This window comes from Hydra vulgaris, chromosome 12, assembly GCF_038396675.1.
Source record: "Hydra vulgaris chromosome 12, alternate assembly HydraT2T_AEP".
Lineage (NCBI taxonomy): Eukaryota > Metazoa > Cnidaria > Hydrozoa > Anthoathecata > Hydridae > Hydra > Hydra vulgaris.
This window is the reverse complement of record NC_088931.1, coordinates 31,795,001-31,815,000: the sequence shown is the minus strand read 5'-3', so window position 1 is coordinate 31,815,000 and position 20,000 is coordinate 31,795,001. Positions and strand designations below refer to the sequence as shown.

General features: G+C 28.9%; 2 protein-coding genes across 2 annotated transcripts in view; both read left to right on the top strand.

Annotated features, from left to right (window-relative positions):
- The window catches only part of LOC101236120 (dolichol-phosphate mannosyltransferase subunit 3), an 18,608-nt gene extending 13,910 nt beyond the window's left edge, over positions 1 to 4,698 (top strand). Inside the window, exons 3-4 of the mRNA XM_065811144.1 lie at positions 4,436 to 4,513; positions 4,620 to 4,698. Of these exons, the coding sequence (XP_065667216.1) occupies positions 4,436 to 4,513; positions 4,620 to 4,673 (132 nt within the window). The 3' untranslated portion in view covers positions 4,674 to 4,698. The remainder of the gene's footprint in view (positions 1 to 4,435; positions 4,514 to 4,619) is intronic.
- Positions 4,699 to 5,952: 1,254 nt separating this feature from the next.
- Positions 5,953 to 17,890, top strand: LOC100197780 (ADP-ribose glycohydrolase OARD1). Its single transcript, XM_065812934.1, has 5 exons — positions 5,953 to 6,102; positions 6,236 to 6,333; positions 17,156 to 17,330; positions 17,529 to 17,587; positions 17,661 to 17,890. The coding sequence occupies exons 1-5, from the start codon at positions 6,024 to 6,026 to the stop codon at positions 17,880 to 17,882; spliced, it is 633 nt and encodes a 210-aa protein (XP_065669006.1). The 5' UTR covers positions 5,953 to 6,023; the 3' UTR covers positions 17,883 to 17,890.
- Positions 17,891 to 20,000: the final 2,110 nt, after the last annotated feature.

Genomic DNA, 20,000 nt, shown 5'->3' with positions numbered 1-20,000 from the left:
AAAAACTAGTTACAAAGTTAATACAAATCAAATTGCCTGCTGATCTACATGTGGTGGATAAACATTTTTAAAACAATCAGTTGATTAAAGAGCTGCATTCAAAAGTTATAGGTCTCCAAAATGAGTCAGATCGAGATTTTCGTAAAATTAATCTGTGATGCAAAGCATCTGTTACCTAAGATGGCACTTTTTTTTTTTTATAAAATTTTTTATACGCATCAATTAAAGACTGTTAATTAATAAAAACCAAAAAAATTATTGGGCGCTTATTTATAACCTCCAAAAGGTAGTCTCTAAAAGTCAGGTAAATTTTCCATAAAAAACTATTACTTTTTAAAAGTTTAGTTATTGTTTCATTTAATTCTATATTACTAGTATGTCAATCTAAAAAGTACTAATAAAACCAAATAAATTGTTGTATTTTAGAACCAATTAATAATAAGTAATATGCCTGAGCTTTCTACTTGCTGTATTGGTAAAGCATTAAATGAACAGTGCTATCTATCTAATAAAAGTAAACGCTTCCAAGAACTGTCTAAACTAAACCAAGAGCTTATTTCTTTGAGAAGCAAAATAAATCCCATAGATTTTATTTGTAGCTATCACGAGAAAGTTTACTTGTCGAGGTATGAGAATGAACATCGCAGGTATTGTTGTAATCCGTTGAACAAGCACGCAAAAAATGTGAAAAGTAAGTTTCAATATTTAATATCTTAATTTAATAAAAATACCTTAATAACACTAAATAAATAAATAAAAAAAAATTTAATAATTATTTCCGCTATTTTTTAGGTTCTCTTAGAGTTATCAGTTTTTCATATGCCAAAGATTTTGGTTTAATACCTGGTCAAAAAATTTGCACTAGTTGCAGAAAAGTTCTGAATTGCAAACATAATACAAAAGAAAATGAACTCCAAGAAAAAGAAATTTATGTTGACAACCATACATTAAAAGAAGATCTTAATTCAAGTATTGCAAGTTTTGGATGCTCACCTCTAAAACTTGTTTCAAAAAAAGATAGAGTTGCATATGGAAAGCGTAAAATTGATAGCGTAAGAGCTCATACACAAAAGGCTGTTGCCAATGTGCTAGGTTTAGAAATAGCTGCACTTTGTGGAATTGAATAACCCTCAAAAAATTGTTATAAAAAAACAAACACAGATTTAGACAATATTAATACTCAAATAAAGTCAAAAATTGAAAAAACATTGTCAAATTCTGAAAAAATCACACTTCTTACACTTACTCCAGACAGTTGGTCAATAGAGAAAACTCAGAAGTTTTTTTTTACTTCAAAAAGATCTGTAGTACAAGCCAGAAAATTAAGTAAAAAAAGTGGAATACTATCAAAACCTTCTCCAAAATCGGGTAGAAAACTAAGCGAAGATGTAATTACAGAGGTTGATTATTTCTACGAATGTGATGAATATTCAAGGGTTTGTCCAGGAAAAAAAGAGTTTGTTTCAGTTAAAGTAGATAGTAAAAAGCAACATATCCAAAAGCGCCTTCTACTAGTCAATATGAAAGAGCTACATATTGAGTTTAAAAAGAAATATAATTATCTTAAAGTTGGATTTTCAAAATTTTGTGAGCTAAGGCCCAAGTGGTGCATTCATGTGGGTGGTGCTTCTGGTCTGCATGCAGTTTGTGTTTGCCAGTACCATCAAAATGTAAAGCTCCTTGTACAGAAAATTCCTGGAATTTCTGATTACAAAATCTTATTAAAATTAATGGTTTGTAGCATTGAAAATAGAAATTGTATGCTGCATAGCTGCGATAAATGTCCTGCTATAAAGGTTTTGTTAGACTACATTGACACTTTGTTTACAGAAAAAGAAATTAGTGAAGTTAACTTTTATCAATGGCAAAAATCAAATTACCAATGTACTTTAGTACCAGCAACTCTACCTTTAGATGAATTTATTGAAATGGTTTATGAACAGTTAGATAGTTTACGAGTGCATCATTTTATATCAAAAAGTCAAGCCACCTACTACCAACATTTGAAAACTAATTTAAAAGAAAATCAAGCTTTGGTTCTTCTTGACTTTGCAGAAAACTATAGTTTTCCAATACAGGAGGCAGTGCAAGGTTTTCACTGGAATAACAGCCAAGCAACTGTGCACCCCTTTGTTGCGTATTTTATAAAAGATGGAAAACTTGATAGTCAAAGTTATTGTGTTATATCAGATCATCTGAAACATGGAACAGATGCTGTTCATTGCTTTATCGGTAATGTTATTGATAAACTTAAACAATTACAAACATTTGAACACATTATCTATTTTAGTGATGGAGCTGCATCACAATATAAAAATTACAAAAATCTTATCAACTTATGCTACCATATACACGATTTTGACATGACTGCAGAGTGGCACTTTTTTGCAACATCGCATGGTAAAAGCCCTTGTGATGGTGTTGGTGGAACAGTGAAACGTCTTGTTGCACGAGTCAGTCTACAATCACTAAACGATCCTATTGACACACCAAGCAAAATGTACAGCTGGTGTGTTCAACACGTCAAAGGAATATCTTTTTTTTTTGTTGACAAAGTTTCAATAGAAATACATACTACAAACTTCAATTTGGGAGAGAGATATCGTTCTTGTTCGACAATACCTGGGACACGAAACCACCACAGTTTTATCCCAATGTCACTTACCTCAATAAAAATAAGAAGAGTCTCATTTGATATTATTTGCACTAATGTGGATTTTTCTACTTGCAGAATTTATATTAATAAAATTTCCAGTTACTCACCAGGAGAATATGTGGCCTGCGTTTACGATGCTCAATGGTATTTAGGAAATATTCTTAGTATTTCAGAAGAGCATCAAGATCTTAATATGAAATTCATGAAAAAGTCTTTATGTAACAAGTTTACGTGGCCATGCAGAGATGATCTTGTTGGGTACTTCTAATGCATATTTTATGCAAAGTGCAATCTCTTAAAGTCCAGTCAAACAGTGAAAGATTTTATAGTATTGACTTAAAAGAAATCAATGAGATTATTTTATTATTTGAGAAATTTAACTTTTTGTAAATTTTATTATTTTTTTTATTTTCTTAAAAACATTTTGATTGTTTTTCATTAAAAAAATTATTGTATTATAAAAAGGGGAGGGGACAGAGGGGAGGGGACTTTATCTATTGGGATTTAAAAGTTCTTTATCTAAAGGGATTAAAAGGCTTTAAGCATTGATATTTTTTAATTGATATTTCATAATAAATAACATTATATAATTCAATGCATTTATTTATTATGTCAATTTCAGAATGTTATGGAAAATTTACCTGACTTTTAGAGACTACCTTTTGGAGGTTATAAATAAGCGCCCAATAATTTTTTTGGTTTTTATTAATTAACAGTCTTTAATTGATTCGTATAAAAAATTTTATAAAAAAAAAAAAGTGCCATCTTAGGTAACAGATGCTTTGAATAACAGATTAATTTTACTAAAATATCGATATGACTCATTTTGGAGACCTATAACTTTTGAATGCAGCTCTTTAATCAACTGATTGTTTTAAAAATGTTTATCCACCACATGTAGATCAGCAGGCAATTTGATTTGTATTAACTTTGTAACTAGTTTTTAAGATTAAGGTCTTTAAAATCACAAAAAAACTTATTCTTAAAACAAAAAAATCAACTTTAGCCCGCCATTATGGAAAAAGTTAAGATGCCAGAAATAATATTTTTTCTTTTCAAAGTATCCACAGCACACTTGCTATCTTATAATAATTGAAGTATAAAACTAACTTGTTCAAAAGTTATTGGCTGTTAAAAATGATGAAAAAACCCTTTTTTCTTGTAGAGTGAAATTTTATGCAAAATAGCCCACTACTTAAATAGCGTTTTCTCAAGAACCATATTAGATATTGATCTAAAATTTTCAAAACATGCTTTTAACATATATATGTACAAAATCAAAAAATTTCAATAAAATCTGAGATGGTCCATAAGGGACCTTTGCACCACTTGGCATGGAATGACCCTGTTACTACCATTGTTTTCATTGTTGTATATTCAGCATTTTATGCTGAATTTACAACACTTAAAGTTTACTAATACTAAAGATGATTAACCATAATGCTATAATCTTTTTTTCTGATTTTAGCTTCCTTTGGTTATACACTTTTTAATTTTTATTTTTATTTTTTTACCTAAATCATTTTAAAGGTTAAAAAAAAAAAAAGTAGAGAGAGAGTCATCTTTACATACTGACTTTTCTAACTTCCCCTCTCTTTAGGTCTGCATAGTGTACCTAATTGCTCCTTAGGATTATCATTTTTTTATTTGTTTCACTATTTTATTATAACTTCATATATGTGATCATATGTTTTGTTTGGTTATGATTTACTGTTATAACTCTTGTGAACCCAATGAAAGCTATTGAATTTATATTAAAAAATTGTTTTATGTTTATAGTTTGTTTCTGTTGTTATTATAATGTATCGTGTTGCAACTTTTAATGATTGTATTGAAGCTGCTAAAGAACTAAAAAGGGTAAGAGAAAAATTACAATTTTCATACATTTTTGTACACAAAGTACTGCATTTTTAATAAGCTTTTTTATGGAAGTCTGCAATAATATATTTAAAATTTTATTTAGGAATGTGAGGAAGCCAAAAAAGATCTGATGTCAAAAGGAATTAAATTTGATTGATTAAAGAAATAAAATTATAGAAAAATTTTTTTTATATCTTACTCAAGAACCCTTCTTTAGAATGTTCTAGAATCTTCCTAAAATTTCTGGTACTTTCTAGAACCATCCACTATCTGAAATCTTGTGGAAACTTCCAGAAATTTCAGGGGGTTTCTGCAACCTTTTTGAATCTTCTGAAACCTATATATATATATATATATATATATATATATATATATATATATATATATATATATATATATATATATATATATATATATATATATATATATATATATATATATATATATATATATATATATATATATATATATGTATATATATGTATATATGTATATATATGTATATATATATATATATATATATATATATATATATATATATTTATATATATGTATATATATAACTCTTGTTAACCCAATGAAAACTATTGAATTTATATTAAAAAATTGTTTTATGTTTATAGTTTGTTTCTGTTGCATTCACAATATGCATTGCAACACGCATTCAAAGTGTATATATATATATATATATATATATATATATATATATATATATATATATATATATATAAATATATATATATATATACATAAATATATATATACATAAATATATATATATATATATATAAACATAAATATATATATATATATATATATATATATATATATAAATATATATATATATACATAAATATATATATACATAAATATATATATATATATATATATATAAACATAAATATATATATATATATATATATATATATATATATATATATATATATATATATATATATATATATATATATATACTATGAATGCGTGTTTAGATTCTGATGTCACACTGAAATAGCTTGCCTAGGGCTCATCAATGTAGCAGCACTTTCTAGCAGCAGTAGGCTTCCTGATGCTCTTGTATTTTTACATGTTTAATTCTTTATAAACAGTTTGAACTTGTTATAAGGCTTTTTCAATTTTTTGTGTTCTTTTTTTTTTAAAATTTTATGATGCTCTTTTTCTTTCACTTTCAGGTTTATATTTAACTTATATAATTATTATTTTTATTTTTATTGTTATTGTGTTATTAGCAATTTTGTCAAGTGAAGTATTTATTTGTTTATACTAACTATAAATTACTTTTTGAATAATTACATAACATTACTTTGTGCTTTGAGAAAAACATCTTTTCCAATAAATTAAAATTTAAAATATAGTCAACTTATAAATTTGGTTTAAGTTTAAATTTGGTTTTATAGTCATAGTTTTGGTTTATGGTTTTAATAGTTACAACATGATTTTTAGTTTAAAACTGCTATTTATTTAGATATTAATATGATATAAAAAAATGTCTCGTTTAATGAAAACAATTCATTTTTTATCAAAAAGCAGTGTTTTATTTAAAAATGACTTTAGGGTTTTGCAAGGTGATGCTTTTTCTATCATAATTATGTATAAATTATAAAATAATTAAACATTGTTTTTTTTTTTTAATTGAAATTACTTGTTCTTTAGTAATTTTTATTATAATATCTTGAGGTTTTCATTCGTATCTCTTAGGTTTAAGTTTAGTGTACAGAAGAAATTATGCTTTGAAGTATGTTGATCCAACAAGATATAACATTGATCATGTAAAAGTTATCAAAGATGAAGATCCGGTATATTATCTTATAATATTGTTTTATCATTAATTTTATTTCTATTATATAAGTGTTTTAGTATTCAATTCTATTACAAGTGTCATGAGTATTACAGGTGTGATTTTTATTCTATTATGAGTGTTATAGTTAAATTTATTAAATTTTTATGCGTGAGACTGTAATAGACATTGATGTTTTCTGAATCGCTTAAAATGTGATAGCAGTGAAGTGATAGAGCAATCGCTTTGTAAGCAAGAAGTTTTGAATGCAAAGCCCATCATGTAGAAGTATTACATTTAAATCTTTTTTCTTTAAAAAAAATATATAATTGAAATTCAGCCCAAGTGTGACTATGTTTAATTGGGATTTTAGCATGTGGGTTTGTTATCAAATACTCAATAAACCTAAAACTACCTAAATAAAAATTGGGTGCAAATTTACTACATAGTTTGCGCCATCTAAGTTAAACTCTGTGGGAGGTAAGCGATTAATTAATCGTGTACTTTTTTTACCGGAAATAAACATGTTTGTAAATATTATAATTTTATTATAATACTTATTATTTTATCAATATATTATATTATTATTTCTATCAAATCAACAAGGAAATTTTGAAAAAAATTAAGCATCTTTGAATGAATGTGTTTGTAATTATAAGCGAAAAATTCAAAGTACCTACTTTTAATATTATTATACTATAAATTTATTATAATATATGTTAATTTATTCATATATTATATTATTATTTCTATCAAATTGACAAGGAAATTTTGAAAAAAGTTAAGCATATATAATAAGATTAAGGAATTAGAGTGTTAAGCATGAATTTTAAGAGATTCTGGAAGCACACTGTAGATTCTGGATATAAGCAGATAGATATGTGATATATATCCTGTAGATATGCTTCTGAATAGAAGCACACTGTTGATTATTTAAATAGTAGTCAATGTGAACTTTTGATTCCTTTTTCCATCAGATATAAGAAGTCAAAATCTAAAACTGAAACTAAAAGACACTCGAAGTCACTCCATTTCTTATTTGAGTGCAGCAAAAATTAAAAAGATCTTCAAACATGAAAGTGTTGCATCAAAAAGTTTTTCTTCTGAGAAAACATTAACAATAATGTCAGATCAAGACAGTATACAATTACAAGATTATTATGGAAAATTGCAACAAAGCATACCTTATTACCTTATAACCATTGTAATAAGGTATGCCTTGTTGCAGTTATATCAACCTTATTATAGAGTTTTTGATGCTAAGAAAAAATGTATATCATGCTGAAAATGATTATCACAGATACCATGGTCGAAAGAAATTTAAAATGTGTACTTGATGTTCTTTAAGATGAATGTGAGGAGACATAACTTCCTAATGAGCATTTATTTTTTAAAACTATATTCTGAACGCCTTTTAAATGCTTTTGAAACATTTTCTAAAAGTTCATAAGTTTGGTTTAACAAAGGATGTAACAAATTTGAAAATTTATTACAAATGGGCATTTGATAACAGCACTGGGCACTGGGATATGAGAGTGATGAAATGACAAATAAGTATAACAATAGCGTATTCTTTACTTCAATGGTCACAGTTCATATCAGGACCATTGAAAATACATTTTGAATGATACAAAAATCTTTTTCAGAAATCCTTGTCCTTCTTTATTCTACTGTTGGCCAATTAGTTACTCGTTTTTGAAATAAACTTTAGTGTTTCTTTAAAAATGTTCACTGGGATCACGGGTTAAATTTGTACTACATTCCCTGAGATATCTTCTTAAGAATTTGTAAACCCAATCATGCTAAAATGAATGGGATTGATGCTTGCTAGAATTTAATATAGATAACCTTGTATTTATACTTTTAACACTGCGCACTTGGATTAGATAGTTTGAATACTTTTTGCATATTTCATGAGACTCACATTGAAAAAACGATAAATAAAGGAAATGACAAAATAGAGTTTGACATCAGGAGAAAAATTTTTTAGCAAAGTTCTTTCAAAGACTCTCTATATGTAGACAAGAAGCGATAACTACCAATTATTAGAATATGGCCAGAAGATTTTTCCAAGATTATGAACTATACACTGGTATACCTGGACAAAAAAATTTTGTTGTTATAATATTCTTCAAACTTTGTTCAATAAATACCAAATAAAGATCATTTATTTAAAAAGTGGTATGCTTGTAGCTCTGATGGGAGTAATACATCAAGACAAGACACAAATAAGAAGTTGTTTTTGCTTGGGGCATATGAATAATTTTAGTAGAGCATTTATTCAGCATTAAAACAAGCCCTCTCTCATTAAGATATCTCACTCCATTTAAATGTTATTAGGAAAGGTTATTAGAATCCCTTTTTAAATATTTTAAATTAACAAATTAATACAACTAACATTGCCTACCGCTGGTTACTTTCTTTGGTTACCCTTAGTTACCCAGCAGTGCAGGCCTAACTAAATTTGGTCTATTTATCAAATTTGGCCAGTTAAATAGTCAAATTTGCAGAGGTTAATTTCTTAAGCTAAATTGTTTCAAAAAAATAATAATTAAACAACTTTTATTTTACTCTTTTTTTTAATATTTAAAAATCCAAGTTGAAAAAATAAATGATTAAACACTACATAATTAATGTTTTTTAGAATTTAAAAAAATCTTTGAAGAACAAAGATTTTTTTAGAATTTAAAAAAATCTTTGTTCTTCAATATTCACAACCTTGCTTCTTTGTTCTTATTAAGTACAACCACCTCATTTTGTTATTTACACACTCTTTCCAAATTTTCATCATCAGCTTCTACCTTTTTCTCCAGAAAATGAAATATTAATACCCAATAATCAGTAACTTTACACTCTACATGTACATTAACATTCCTGGATTGATACCACTTCTGCTTCACCTCTCAATCCAATCATATCTCCTAAACAATAAAAACATGCCAACACATCTTATTACCAAAAACCTCAATCTCTCTGCTAACCAATTTTCTCCTTTTACCTCAAAATTTCTATTGTCCAACAAAAAATAAAATGAACTTTTATGATAATAGGAAGGTCTGGAATATATTTTATAAGTAGTAGCATATCTCTAATAATAACAAATGCACACAGTTTTTACAATTGAGATTATGAAAAAGTTTTTACAATCAAGATTATGAAAAAGTTTTTACAATCAAGATTATGAAAAAAACTCCAGATGTCAAGATTGAGATTTAAAAAAAATGTCACATACCCATATGTGAGGGTACACAAGCAAAGTTTTTTAAACCAAGACCCATACTGTATGCTTTGAGGACTAGGATTGAACAAGAGTTTGATTACTTGGAAGACCATGAGGTTTAGAGAAGAGTCCAGTATTCAAAATGGGCAGCATCTATAGTGCCTGTTCTAAAGAATTCAAATGATACACTCATTTCTGGTAAAACTGATAAAGAGCATTTAAGCAATTTAGAATCTGTATTAAGAATCTTAAAGGAATTAGGATTAACTCTTAAAGCATCTAAGTGCTCTTTCATGCAATCTGAAGTGATATTCTGTGGTTTTACAATCAGCCAAGAAGGTTGCAGACCAACAACGCAAAATGTGGAAGCGGTCATATATGTTCCTTGACCCACCAATATCAAAGAGTTAAGGTCATTTTTAGGTATGGCTAACTATTACAATGCCTACTTACCTAGGATGGCTTCTGTTACAGAGCTGTTCCATAATTGTTTGAGGAAAAATTTTGGAAGTAGAATAAAAAAAGCTTTTCTAACAGTTAAAAACTTTGTTATGCAATGCACCATTGTTAGCCCACTTTGATCCATCAAAAAAATCATGGTTCACATTGATGCCAGTTCACATGCCGTAGGAGCTGTGCTAAGCCAAGAGCAGGATTGTGGAAATGAAAAACCTGTTATTTTTGCTTCAAGGACATTAAGTATGGTTGAACGAAATTATGCCTAAATTGAAAAGGAAGGATTAGCATTAGTTTTTGCAGGAAAAAAATTTCTTCAGTTTTTATTTGGACACAAGTTTACTTTGTACACTGATCATAAAGCTCTGCTGAGGCTATTTTCAGAAAACAAGGAATTTTCTGCAAGAGCTGTTACAAGAGTTTTATGCTGGGCCCTGTTACTGTCAACATATGATTATAAACTGCTATATTGTCCTCGTAAAAAAAAAAATTCAGCTGCAGATGGTTTAAGCTGTTTACCATAAGATGCATCGAGAGAAAATTCACGGTAAAATCTTTGGAGGCTGTTATGATGGAGCTAGTAAAAACCCCTGTTACAGAAAAACAATTGAGGATAGCCATTTGCAATGATCCCATTAGGAGTGGTTCTAAATAAAGTGTTAGATTCAAATAATATTAAACAAGATGTTGAGATGCAATTGTGTCGCTTCCTTTTTAAATATCACTTAACACCACATTCTACAACTGGAGTTTCTCCAGCTGAACTTTTATTAGGTAGAAGATTAAGAAATCCATTGTCGATGCTACTTCCTGAGGTCATCACCAAAATCAACGAAAAGCAGCTTTTAGGTATTTTTTAGTAATAAAAGTCATTTCTTTAAACATGAAGACCCTGTTTATTTAAGGAATAATATTGGGAGTGAGAAATGGGTCTCAGCCATTATTGTATTGGCAGTTGGAAATGTTAACTACAAAGTGTTGACATTAGATAAGCCAGATTGTAAAATGTCACGTAAAAGGTTGCATCAAGTCTTTAGTTAAAACAGCAGATAGCATAAATTGTTAACCAATCAAATACCTGAAACAACTTAAATGTCAGTTTCAAGTGAAAACATGTTTGATGAATGCGACCTGATTTAGAAGGATTTTGATCCCAACAGAGTATGTGAACAGCTAGAAAGTAAAGAAGTTGGTCCCGAGAGACCTTATGAACAACCTGAACTATTTTCTGAGCCTATTACTACTCAAAACTGAAGACCAGGTCGAACCTGTTGCAAACCAACATATTTACAACAGTATGAATGATTTATGGATGGAGGATTGTTGTAACTGCATAATCAGGTTCCTGGCAAAGTATGGATGTTCAATATGTCAGAGTTTTTCCAATACAGTTTAAGAGTGACGATCGCAAAAAAGTTCTTGTTTTTATTTGGATGGGATATATAATTTATGATTATTACAACTCATTATAGTTCTTGTTATTTGTGGTTAATTTAATTGATTTTTTCATAAAGCAGTGTTAAATAGCACTAGTTATTTAAATAGCAGTGTTAAATACTGTTAGTAGTTAAAAAGAAATATTTCTTTTTAACTACTAACACTACTACTACTACTACTACTACTACTACTACTACTACTACTACTACTACTACTACTACTACTACTACTACTACTGTTACTACTACTACTACTACTACTACTACTACTACTACTGTTACTACTACTACTACTACTACTACTACTGTTACTACTACTACTACTACTACTACTACTACTACTATTACTACTACTACTACTACTACTACTATTACTACTACTACTACTACTACTACTACTACTACTACTACTACTACTACTACTATTACTAACTACTGTTTGATAACTATTTGGACTGGTATAAAGTATAATCAGGGTTTATATGGTCACGGAAAGTCAGAGGCAAAAGTGTCTTTTTCAACTGGGTCAGGGAAAGTGAGGGAATGTCAGGGAAAATAGAGTAATTCATTTCGTGGTCACGGAAAAAAATTCGTTTTTTTCTTCGCAAGTCGGGAAATAATAAAATATTTCATTAAAATTGTTTACATACTAAAATAATAAATTTAATAGTTTTAAATATAAATTATTTTACGGACTGTTTAATACTTTTATGTTTGAAATATTTTATTTTTATAAAATTTAGTAATCTACTATCTCTGTTACCATGGTTATGGTGTTTTTACATTTCAGGCTAAGTTTTCAAATAGCAAGATTGCATCTATAATGGATCTTGGCAAGGACAAATTAAAATACGTTTTTAAGTATGGATTTGCAAATCTTATGCAGCGATATCTTAAAAAAATATCAAATAGATAATCCAATGTTGCTTTTTTGGGCAAGGGTCTGGAGATAATGCATAGATCCCTAATGCAGTTAGTTGTTTAAACTTTATTTTATTTTATCTCCTTAAATGCGACTCTGTTGTTGACTTGTAGAGCTTCATCTTACTGATAAGGGTATAAAAGATATGCATTTTGGATTTTCAACTGAAGAAGAACTTGGGAATTTATTATATAAAGATAAGTAAAACCTATTATATCATAGATAAGGTATTGTATCTATATTGTATAATATCGTAGATAAAGTAAAATCTGCAAATGTGAAGTTTAAAAAAAGGAAGCTGCAAATATGGTAATTGTAATATTAGAGAAAATCGTTTAAAAAAGTCCGTGGCATCATTGCATGCTAATGCAAATGTATTTGATCCAAGTTTAATATTCTCTATACAACTGGTCAAATTACGAAGCAAGATGAAACAACTCATCTTGTGATGAAACAACGCTTAATTCATTTATTGACATTAAAAATTCAGATCTGTTGGCAGTGCTATTTCAAGATTCTGAAAAGGCAAAATCTCGAAAGGAGTTAGAATCTGTTCTAACATTGGCTCTAGTTACAAGTGATGGTCAAGCAAGTATAGAGAGAGGATTTAATGTTAATAAGATTGCATCTAAAGTTAATTTGAAAAAAAGATCGATGATATCAAGAAAGATGAAAGTAGATCATATGCATAAGAACAACCTAACACCTTCAACAATAGAACTAACAAACAAGTTAATACAGTAAGGCGGGTCATACTTTTTTTTTTTTGTGGCTATAGCATAAAAAGTTGTTCTATTGGTCCAAAATCTAGGGACCATAAGATTTTTTAAATTTTAAGCTCAGTAAGTACTTGCAACTTGTAGTTGAAAATGTGGAAATAATGTGAAAAGGTATATCAATTTTATAAAGGTATATTCTTATTAGTGTTCACTGCATTTAGTTTATATTACATTCGCTGGTACATGAAATGAGATTAGATAAGTCTAAGTAACCATAAATTAATCATACATTACCTTAACTCAACCAAAAGTAATCCTAGCATATCGTAAATTTACCCTCATCAAACCCTGTATTACGGTAATATACGTGTTTAACATGTTCTGTTTTATATTTTAGATTGTTTAAAAAAAGTGGTAATTGATTCTTGCTACAACAGGGTTTATTTCAATCAGTTGTTTATAATCAATCTTTTCTAATTGTTATATGGTATTGTTTGGACAAGTTGGTTTCCATTGTATTGAGTATTAATAAATGGCGTCCGTCAGCACAAGACTTGGGACTAAACACTCAGTTCTTGGGCAGCCTGCAGTTATAAAAAAAAATCAACTTCCTACATCTAGTGGTGTTTACAGACTGTATGACTACTACTTAAAGCACAATAAATATGATTGTATGCAGAAGAGAGTGACAGCTGTAGCACATGAAGTTGTAAGTATCTACAACACTGCGAGTATCCCAGTGATCGACACAAAGAGTGTAGTCAATCGTATAAAGAAATTGATTGATAAAGTTAAGGGTCTTGCTAAATATCCCAGTTCTAAGAAGACATCCATCAACTACCAAGACTGTTTGAAATCATTACAAACTGTATTTGATATATGTACTTGTAAATGTGTTGACAGCGGTATACAAGAGAATTCACAATGTATTTGTCCACTGTCACATAAAATACCTCCAACAGAATGGTCTTTCTGGTTGGACCAAAAAACTGAAAGGAAAATGTATATAGGTGCTATAGATATAAAAGCTACAGGTATGTTGCAGAAGAAAGAAATGAGAGCAGTCAAACGTTTAAAATTTGAGCGCAATCAGAAAATAAAATATGAGACAAAAATAAATTATATCTACAACAACATGAGTGATGATGCTGATGATGATGGTGGTGAGGACGTAGAACTTCAACTAAACATGGGTGATGAAGTTCTTGATTATGAAATTTCCAGTGGTGAATCTGATGATGGTGTTGCAGCACCCAGAAACATGAAACAATATCCGGAGTTGTGCAAAGCTTTGGACAGATGCAAGATTAGTAACAGAGAAGCTTGTCTTGTAGTGAATGCAGTGCTAAAAGATATGAAGCTATTGTCGGCAGAAACTGCAATAGATCCTGCAAAACTTAGACGTCAGAGAGGTCTTTGGCGGCAGAAACAAGTTTCTAAGCATGCTGCCGAGATGCAAGAACTAATTTGTATTGGATTTGATGGGAAGAAAGACTTTTGTTGAGAAGTCTGGTATACGTAGAAGCATAAAGGAAGAACATTATGTTATTGTATCATTTCCAAACAATAAATACATTGATCATGTAATGCCAGAAACAGGTAAAGCAGTTGATGTTGCAAATGAGATATTATCGATAATTGCAAATACAAATTCAGCAAGTACGCTACTAGCAGTTGTTTGTGACGGTACAGTAACCAATACAGGCAAACGAAATGGTGTGATTCGAAAATTAGAGAAAGGCGTTGCAAGACCACTGCAATGGCTTGTTTGCCTGTTGCATGCTAATGAACTACCATTTCGGAAATACATTTCTGCTATTGATGGAGGATGTACAAGAGGTCCTAGTAGTTCCAGTGGTGTAATTATGAGTGCGCTAGACTTTGACCCCAAGGATTTACCAATTTCAAAGTTTAAAGCTATGTTAGGAAAAGTGGTTGAGATTAATGATGAGGTTAAGAACAGTCTAAGTACAGATCAAATATATCTTCTTAGAGCATGCTTAGCAGTGCAGCAAGGTTATACAAATAGTGATGAAATTAGGTCTTTACAGAACGCAATGCCAGGAAATTTAAACCATGCTAGGTGGCTGACAAAAGCCAACAGAATTTTGAGATTGTATATGTCAAAAGAAGTCTGTTCCCCATCACTATACAAAATTGTACGCTTTATAGTAAATGTTTACGCTCCTTCATGGTTCAATATCAAGAGTCATCCTTCTTGCGCTGATGGTGCAAAGAACTTTTTTTACTTGCTGAAGCAGTGTCATGAGCTTGGAGCAGAAGATTGGAAAATATTAGAGCCTGTGTTGCAGAACAACAACTACTTTGCCCACTCCGAAAACATTCTTCTTTCTGGTGTTTGTGACAATAATAATTCTGTGCGACATTTCTGTTGTGAAAAAATAATTAATTTGAGAAGTACTTCGTGTAGTTCTTCTGTGCGTGTTTTTGATAAGTCAAGTATCAAGCTAAACGCCAATGCTTTGACTTACGTTGATATGATTGACTGGACTACAGCTAACCTCACACCACCACCGTTGCTAGCAGCTATTGAAAGTGAAAAACTTCAACACTGTCAGTTTGATTTCATTTTTGGTATACCCTGTCACTCTCAGGCAGTTGAGCGTGCTATCCAAGATATCTCTGCAGCAAGCTCAACCGTTTTTGGGCATGAATCGCGACATGGAATGATTTTACAGTGTACTGCATCAAGAACAGAACTACCTAGTGTTAGCTGTAAATCAGACTTTTTGTAAATTACGTTTGATTATATTGTTTCATTGAACTAATAATATCTAGAACTTCACCATTTAAGTGAATTTTATGTTTCGACGTCGATAACACCCCCTTATCGTTGACAGGGCCGCAATTAAGGGGGTGCATCTTTTTTTTTAACTTTTTTTTATAGTAAGCAAAAAATGCTTATAAAACCCCCAAAAAAATACTTTTTTGCGCTAGCCATGAATATGGCCTCTGTATCATATTAAGTGCTTGATGAATTTCTTATATTTTTAGCTATAAGCCATTAAAGGGTAAATCTTTGCGGTAAAGTTGCAAGTACAAGACACCTGTTGTTTTAAATCTTTTTGGCCTTTTTACAATAAGTAGCACCTAGAGCAACTTTTTAGACCATAGCCAGGTTAGCAACTTTAAAAAAAAAAAGTATGACCCGCCCTATTATACAGTCTGCTAAAGGTACATCCAAAAGATATCAGCTATACCTTTACAAGAGAAAAAGAATGCTAAGCAAAATGAACGCAATCATCAGTTAGAAATTGTAACCAGAAAAAATCAGTGATGTAGTAAAGGAAAAAAAATTCGTATTAGATTCTTGCAATAATTTAGATATTGAGTTTATTAATATCATACAATAGGCGGATGAAAAAAATGATATGGGATTAGAAGAAAAAAAGAGCGAAGAAAAACGCGTTGAAATTAAACTTTATAAAAGGCAGTCAAAATTTCGAAAGAGAAAAGGAAGAAAATAATGTGAAACTTGTTTTCTTTGTTTAAGGATTTTACTTTATTGTAACTATTATTTTTCTTTACAGAATAATTTTTTTATGATGAATTTTTTTTAACATACATTCTATTATTCTATATGTGAGTGTCAATGCATGTCAATATGAATATTTTACTTTTTATTATTATATATAGTTAACGAGACAGGAGAAAAGGGTAGTTTTTTTTTTTTTTTTGAATGAATCAGGAGAAGCAATTGGCTTTTCAGGAAAAAAGTCAGGGAAATTACTTAAGTTTTTGAGTTAAGTCTGGGAAATCTTTCATTAAGAACCTGTATAAACCCTGATAACGTATAAATATAAAACATAAAACGATATAAAATGTAAGCGAAAATTATATTCTCTTTTAAAAAAACCTATATGTTACTAAATCAATTATTACTATAAGCTATTAATTATTACTGTAACTTATTAATATATTACTATCAGTTAATAACTTATGTCAATTATTAATTTATATAAAATAATAACTTTTCAGTATATTACTATAACCTATATATCTCCGTTAAAAAAACTATTATTTTTCTTAAATTTGAAGCCAACTTTAAAAAAGTTATTTTTCTCTAGCTAGCGGTAAATATAATTGAGAAACATGGTAAAGCATGGCACATATGTGAGGAAGGTCGAAACGCATCTATAGCACACACTGTCAGTGGGGATTTTGACTTGAATAACGGCTTATTAAGAGAAATTTCTTTATATTTTGCTGATATAATAAATCAAGAGGAACTAGAGAGCAAAAGTTTGTCGTATTTCTTGTTTTTGTTTTGAATAAATCCGTTCTTGAATTTTATTCTTGTTTCAATATAACATGTCCTATATGGATAGATGCCACGTATGAAATATATGACATGTTATTATTCAATAGTTTGTAATAATATACGAATATCCTTATTATATTATATGGATTTACGTTGAATTTACTCGTTTTTACAAATAGAATCTCCTCTGGGAAGTATAGTACCAATTAAAAATGGCGACCATTTCTTGTATTTTTTGGTGAGATTTTTTTTTATTAAAGTAATTATCACAGTAGTTACGATGAAGTATATAAATTGTTATTTGATTTTAGGTAATTAGAGAAAATTGGTGGGATCGTGGCGCATATAAACCAATGCGTGAATCTTTAGAAGCTCTTCGTATACATGCACTTAATAATAACGTTAAAACTATTGCTATTGGTAGACTGGGAAGCCAGAATGATGGGCTTGATTTTGGAGTGATTATTAAAGACATTAAAAAAATATTTTATGATAGTGGAATTACATTAATTATATATCCGAGAAGAACGTAAAACATTTTCCCTTTTTTTTTATTTTTCAGTATTGTTAACCTAATTAAATTTTTTAAATCTCAGTTTACAGTGAAAAGAGATAAACAAATAGATAGATAAATAAAGAATGACAAAACATTAGTACTAACAGAAGTAAAAAATAAAAGTAGATGCAGATAGATAAGAACCCCAAAATGTTAAAAATATTAAACCAAAAACCGAAGGATCAAGAATTAATAAATAGAATAAAAAATTTCAATATTAATTTGTAGAAATATTTAATTGCATTTTTTTTAACAAATATTTAAAAGCTTTATTTTAAATTCAGAGATTGAATTAAGAGATTTTAGATCAGGAGGTAGTTTGTTCAACGAGCTAATACATTCATATCTAATGGATTTATTTCCATATTTAGCAGGGTGGTGTTTTAGAATAACTAAGTTTAAGCTACTGATGGAACGAAGAGAATAGTGACATTATGACACAATGGAGTGCTACAATAGTACTCCATTGTGTCATAAACAATTCTAAAAATCATTTCTTTCAATATTTACAGTCAAACATATTTATGTAAATATAAAAATAGGTGTTCTAATTTCAATACAAAACCATTATTTATTGACGCAAAAAAATGGCATTTAAAACAATGTATTATCTGGATTTTTGAAATGTGGTTTAGATCATTAAATTCGTTATTTGAGTTATAATCATTAATTTGTTTGTCTTTCAAGTAAAAATCTGCCTTTTCTCTAAGTTATATACTTTTTTTAATGATGCTCAAAGTTTGTTAACAATTTTTACTTTAAATTTTACACAAATTTAATCTGTTATACTTTTGTAAATATTAAATTTAATTTTGTAGGTATAAAATTTATTCTACAAATTAAACCAATCGCGTAAAAAAAGGTGTATTTAAAAAATTGTAATGAAGCTAAAACCTAAAGTGTATCATGGTGCCCCACTCTCCCTACTTCTCTAAAAAGAAAACAATTTTTACTCAAATAAGTTTTTAACAACTACAAAACTTTTAAATTACTTAATTGATGTAAATTATATAGAGTGTGAACTGCGAGCAAAGGGCATACAAAATGTATTTCCAAAATGCATCGTTTGTCAGAAAGATCAAGCTAAGAAAATGATCAGTACGGTCTTGTTGCAACTATTCAATTGTGTAAAGATAAAAATTTCGGATTTGAAAACATAAAGTTAATGCTGGGCAAAACAAGAAAATAATACTTTTATATTATCTTCATTAATTTCAGTTAGTGTAACTTTTTTTTCGTTTATATTAATAACACAAATCAACAAAAAAATTTATTGCATTAATGTTGACACTTGCTCTTAATCTTGATATGCTGAATTTAAATCACACATCAGATTTTTAAGGTAAGTTACAGATAGGGTTGCGAATACTGGTATTTCGGTATTGAAAATTTTTAATCCCGGAATTCCGATATTAAACCGGTATTATTAGATTTCCTTTAATAATACAAATGAATGAACAATATAATTAAAAAATGGTTTGGCAATTAAAAAAAAGCTATATTAACTTATTTAAAGAATTAAAAAAAGAAAAAGAAAATTCAGTAAAATGTTAATTATATATTAATCATAAGAAAAAGAAGAAAACATAAGTTTTTAAGGTTCTACTTTTTCTGCAGTTGGTTGTTGATATAAGATCTCAGAAAACATAGATTGTTAATTTCTTTTTTTATTGAGTGTGTGAGATCTTTTTTATTTCGGTCGATTCCACTCTCAGATAATCTGGTGCATTTTTTGATATTGCTATCTCCAACTTTTCTTTTAAAGTCAGAGAAATTTCATTACTTTGATCAACTTCATCATCATCATTGAATATTATATTTGTGTCTATTATATTGTTGGCTGAAGTAGATGTTGTTGCTAAAGGTGCAGCTTCATAATGCAAGTTGGCCACACCCAGACGTTGTATCTGTGAAACGATAACTTTTGTGATTGCAGCTTTGGTAATGATCGGAAATAATTCATAATCTCTATCGGTTTCATCATCGCTCGGATTTTCATTGGAGTCTGCATCGTGTAAATATTGCAAAATACTTTAAATTTTTGTTCGTCTTTCCAGAATACGTACTTTTAAAGCTGCTTTCAATTCATAACTTA